The sequence below is a fragment of the Solenopsis invicta genome, chromosome 12, assembly GCF_016802725.1.
Source record: "Solenopsis invicta isolate M01_SB chromosome 12, UNIL_Sinv_3.0, whole genome shotgun sequence".
NCBI lineage: Eukaryota > Metazoa > Arthropoda > Insecta > Hymenoptera > Formicidae > Solenopsis > Solenopsis invicta.
Window position 1 is genome coordinate 122,345 of NC_052675.1, and position 6,230 is coordinate 128,574.

Below are 6,230 nucleotides of genomic sequence, written 5' to 3' on the forward strand. Positions count from 1 at the left end.
TATAATAATAATTTAATATTTATAGTATCATAACGCCCCAATCAGCACACAATATTTAAAAAATGTTTTTAAAAACATTTAAAAACATTTTTAAAAACATTTATAAAAACATTAAAAATAATGGGTTAAGTGTCCTTTCTTTCATTAAAAAAATGTTTATTTTAACATTAAAAAAATGTTTTTCAAATATTATAAAAACGTTTTAACACATTTAAAGAAAACGTTTATTAAACGTTAAAGAAACGTTCTTTTTAACGAAGCATAAATGAGCAAAACAATATTTAAAAAAAAGCTTTTGCAATAAAAAAATTTTTCAAAAACGTTAAAATTAATGGATTTACACCCCTTTTTACATTAAACAATTTTTTTTAATATTGAGATTTTTTTTTAAGAATTTTTTTCTCGGAAATTTTCACGCGGTCACCCATCCAAGTTGCGACTCCAGTGAACGTTGCTTGACTTTTATGATGCGAACTGATCCCTCGTGATGATCTGTAAACACTTTGTGTTCATGCATGTACATCACTGATAGATCAGGTCAATATGTTAGCGAAAAGACAAAATATATATAATTAAAGTATATTATTTATTTAAATATATATAAGTTAATTTTTTACTGATTTTCATAGATGTTATTGAAACATTTTTTAAACAAATTTTAAATTTAAAAATAAAGAGCTTAAATGTTAAATAAATAATAAATAAACATAATTTTATAGAGATGAAAAATAAGTAAAAAAATTAATATTAAATAAACATTAAATAAATATTAAATAAACATTTAAAAAATGCTTACTAAAATCATTTTTTTAATTAAATAATTCATGAAAAATAAATACTTAAACAATATTAAATAAATATAAAAAAAATGTTTATTAAAAAAAATAAATAATAAATATTAAATTAATATTCAATAAATGTAAAATTAATATTTTTGAAATTGTTGTTTCAAATGAAAAATTAATATAAAATGAATATTAAATAAATGTTAAGTAAATGTTAAATTAATGTTTTTATAAACGGTTTTTTTAAATAAAAAGTTAATGTAAAATAAATATTAAATTGATGTTAAATAAATGTTAAATTAATGTTTTTAAAAAATGTTTTCTCAAATAATAAATTAATGTGAAATAAATATTAAATTAATGTTTAATAAATTTTAAATTAATATTGTTAAAAAATGTTTTTTTAAATAAAAAATTAATGTTAAATAAATATTAAATTAATGTTTAATAAATGTTAAACTAATGTTTTTAAAAAATGTTTTTTTAAATGAAAAATTAATGTGAAATAAATATTAAATAAACGTTAAATAAACGTTAAATAAACATTTCCCAAATCATTATTTTAAATATTTAATTAATGTTAAATAAATATTTAATAAATATTTTTGTTATAATGAATTGTACAATGAAAAATTAATATTAAATAAATATTAAAAAAACGTTTAAAAAATATTGTGTGCTGATTGGGGCAATGTAATAATATTTATTAGTATTGTTCATTAATAACTCTTGTCCTGTAGACCATTTTTCGTCTTTTCATATGTAAAATGTGAAAATAATAATAAATAATTATAACGTTTTATTATAACCACTATATATGTGTATCAATATACATATATACTTGTGTGTACTTTACATTATTATGTTCTGAATCCTCTAAAAACTAAAATAAAATTTACATTTTAATGTATTTACGTTTAAATTTTTTAAACACATTTTTTAAAGATAAATATTTTTTTAAAGATAAATATTTTTTTTAAACATAAATATTATGACGCTAAAATTGCCTCCATTCATTAAACATTACAATTTACAGAGTCTTCACTCTCATTTATACTTTACATTTTACAGAACTTTTTATTTTTGGGACATTATATGGGTTAAAATTTTAATTAAGGTCAAAAATCAAATAAAATAATTCTTATAGAATTTTTGTCACCTAAAATGAATCTCTAAAGGAAATTGTTGTCACGTCACATTTCAGAAAAAAATTAAACTTCAAGGTGCCAAAAATGGTATTTTTGGGCACTTTTGAACTAAAATACCTTAAAAATGTGACATAAAAGAGCAATCTCATTTATGGATTGGTACAGCAATTTTATTAGTGGATTTTTCAGTGATAAAAAACCTAGAAGAATTATCTTATTTGGATTGTAGTCTACAATTCGTGTCACAGTGTATCAATGTTAAATTTTGTGTAATAATAAATATGAAAACTTGAAACTCTCAAAGTTATTTTTACATAGAGCACGCTTATCTTTATATTAAGCTTATCTAATACTTTTTCTAATTATATAATTTTTTAGTATACTTATTTTTATAAAAACTTAGATTAAATATTTTTAAACATTAATGATGTTATTAAGAATCCATTCTAATAATCGCTGCCAGTGCCAAAAATCTATAATATATATGTACTATAAATTATTCAATGCATATCGACATTGAGTATCAGAATGCAACCCAAGATATAAAAGTACTGTATCAAAATATTTTATTCAATCACGCGATTAACACGCGATCTATTAAATAGATATAAAGGTAATAGAAAAATAAAGTAACGATAAAAATAGCAAAAATTTATTACCGTTAGTGCAAAAAGGTAACTAATGTTATCAAAAAAAGATGACAAAAGCGATAACGGCATTACAAGTAACGTGTTACTTTCCAACCCTGGTAATAATCACGCACGCACGCACGCACGCACACACACACACATGCCCGCACATGTACACACACAAAATTTGTTATATTGATAAGATACCTTGTAGTGACGTTGCATCTTCATGTCCATTGTTTGTTCCTTTGATTGTTCTTTTATGTTTATATAATTCGAGATTCTCAGGACATGATGGTAGCTTCGAATCAACAGTATCGAATCGTTTTTCTGCATAAATCAAAACATTTTATGTTAATTGTATTATAAATAACATAAAAAGCATATAATGAAGTATTAATAATTTAATCTTGGCTGAGGTAATATTTTTTCATAAAGTTTTTACATAGATTTTGGGGGTACAAGATTTATTCGGAACACACATATACATACTTTTCATATATTTTTGAGGTTTGCTATGATCCTGTTCCTCATCGCTACTAAAGCGATTATATGGAGGATGTTGCCTTTGTCCTCGGCCTAACGATTCCTCGTCAGTCGTCTTGTAATTGGTATCTGATGCATGTTTCCGTGCTGATTCAAGAGACTCTACACAGTAAAAAAAAAAAAACAAATATTCAAATGAATCGTTGAGAATCGTTTTGAGTTCTGAGTAGGTTCATTCGATAGCTCGTTTTTGAATTAATTATTATTCTTACTGCAATATTTTATAATCTTCACATCGTAGCAATCCCATGTTTTAAAATCAGGACTGGCACAGTTTGCAATCATCAGTGGACAGTTAGCTGTTCTAGGCGGCCACCAGCACTGCCGATTATAGGTATCCCGATTATCGGAACCTAATATAAGTCATGTAATTGGAATTTTTAAATATGTGGAGTCTGTGAGAAACTCAACAACCACATAACACCAGTCTTTTGACGTTCCTGGTATGTCACAATCCATTATCTCTTTTACGATCTACAAAAACATAATGTTTTCATTAACAGGGCTTGCATCAACAAAAAATAAAAATTAAAAAGAAACAATACTTTTACAGAAAACAATCTTTAGAAATAAAATTTTTTATATGCAACAATTTTATTAACGTTTTTTAACTTCTTTTACATAATTATTTCACGGTGTTAATAAAAGTTGATTCAAAACATGTTCTTCATATTTATTGTGAAATTGCAGATTTCATAAAACAATTTCATCTTCAATAAAGATACAAAATGTTATAAATATGTGAATTAATCAAAACTTGTCTTATTTTTTTACATAAAACTTTTGTAAGCAATAAGTGCCTCCAGAAGCACGACCACTCACTGAGCTGCTAAGTAATAATTGAAAATGATTGGTTTGATCCAGAAAAACTTTAAAAGGTAAGAAATTGCTACTTACAATTAGTCGATCAGTAAGCGATTGGCCCTTATAGAAAAATACTACTGAGCATTAGTAGTATTTTGAGACACTACTGAACACTACTGCGTTACTGCACCATTACACTATAACACTACTACACTTCAGTAGTACAGTAGTGTTCCGTAGCGCCTCAAAATACTATTAGTGCTTAGTAGTATATTTCTACAAAGGATGCTTATGAAACGCAGCCATTATTTTAAAATGTTATACAAACCTTTTGTTATCATTGTGAGTCAAAGATAAAAGTTGCAAGATATTTGAATAAAAAAACAAAAGAACAGATACAAATTTTTAAAAATGTTAACAAGGATAAAATCAAAAATTAGTGAAGTACACTTGTATTGCATCTAATTATCAGTGAGATGAAGCGGTAATATAGCATAAGAATCAATTTTATCTACATTCAATTTAATACATTTTTTCTGTATTTGCGCTACTGGAATTATTATAATGTCAAATGTAGTAATATTTGATAATAAAATATGCCTAACCTTTTTGAATCGCACAGTATAGTAAAAAGTGATTGTGGATTTAAGAAACGTTGTACACGGATACATAACACTCGGTTTTGTTCAAATATATCTAAAATAAAAACTACATAGTTGTCATCGAGTAAAACACAATTGTCACATTTATTAATTGCAATCTTGAAACATTTAAACTGTAAATAAGAAATGTTATCTGATCAGTTTTTATAAACAATAATTAGATATTGCATCGTGTAATTGTGCGGTTGAATTGGTAGTTGCGATTCTTCAAACAAATTTGATCATTCTTCTAATGGTTTTCCGGATTGATGTAGTTTCTTTTTAATTTTCTGCATATGATTTTCAAATTTAAAGCAACTAAAATTTTCTACATAAGCAAAAGTTTTTACATCGTTGGCAAGATGAATGAGATTATGAACGTTATGGGACAAATTTTCATCACCGTAAATATTTCCATTATTTGAAACAAACCACACTAATAACAAATTCGCATAAGCGTTGAATAATTCACATAACTGTGGATCACTTAATATCCCTATAGCAACACTAAGACAAACAAAATGATTGTAACATATCGATGACATTTTTGATTTCATGATAACAATTCTAGTATAAAGTAAAAATTGGTGAAACTCCGTAGCCTTCCATCTGTCCAAATCATTTAAACTTCTTGATTTTCTAGAAAATTCTGCTGGAATACAAGACCTAATTGCAATTAGATAAAACAAAATTAAATTTACATTTTCTGCTGACACTAATACTTTTATTCCCTTTACTCCATAATTGCAGTAATCTTTTCATAATACCTAAACAAACGAGGTGCATGTAATCCAGTGGAATTTGTGTAACCATGCCAATACATAATTTCTCTAATATAGAATTGCCTGTGTGATGCTCAATTTGAGTTCGATTTAGAAATGTGTCGTTTGTACGTAAAGTACAATCAGTTTCAGGAAAAGTGACTCTATTATTAACAAAGTCACCCTCTTGTACACATCTGAATCATGAAAAGTATCCAGTGTGACTTTTTGTAAACGTTATAAATGCTTTAGCCGGAGCATCACATACTATTGCATTAATAACTACTGTATATGTTTCATCATAAACAGTAATACCACACTGAGAAAGTATAATAAATTCATTGACAAAATTAGTTAGAAATTCGTTAGCATCATTAGGCTTGCTCATACCATAATATACTCCAATTATAAAAGGCAGTGTATAAACATCAATTTCTTCAATCGATACCATAATAGGCCAAAATTAACTACTAGAACTCTTGCAAAGTGGCAAGTCATCTATATTTATATTTAGTTTTATTTCTTTTGTTTTTATACATTTGAGATATGTCTTTACAGATCGCTCCAGAGCAGAAAAAAAGACCAAAGTGTACAATAGCGACCATTGCCTATAACTTTAAAATTTACGGATGCATTTCGTGGGGTTTGAAGCAAAACTCTAACATCGCTAGGCAATTCTACATGACCATGTTTTCTTAGAATTAAAAGTATTTTGTTCGCAGAGTTATGTAAAATATTATTTTCCGTTATTAATCTTTGTAAATCTGTTAGTAAAGTCATTTCACTCGTACAATTAGTGACATCTGTCAATGTAGAAATGTCATCTTGTGATTCAGTATCAGAAAATGAGATTTCTACATTGCTACACTGTTCTTCATTTCTTTCTTCTACAAAAAATTGTGATTCCTCTAATGAT

At 25.8% G+C, this 6,230-nt stretch overlaps 1 protein-coding gene across 1 annotated transcript; it reads right to left on the minus strand.

Annotated features, from left to right (window-relative positions):
- Positions 1-1,832: 1,832 nt before the first annotated feature.
- On the minus strand, positions 1,833-5,862 carry LOC120359261. Its single transcript, XM_039456113.1, has 3 exons — positions 3,321-5,862; positions 3,055-3,210; positions 1,833-2,892 (listed from the first exon to the last, which is right to left on the minus strand). The coding sequence occupies exons 1-3, from the start codon at positions 3,391-3,393 to the stop codon at positions 2,753-2,755; spliced, it is 369 nt and encodes a 122-aa protein (XP_039312047.1). The 5' UTR covers positions 3,394-5,862; the 3' UTR covers positions 1,833-2,752.
- Between the last annotated feature and the right edge of the window lie 368 nt (positions 5,863-6,230).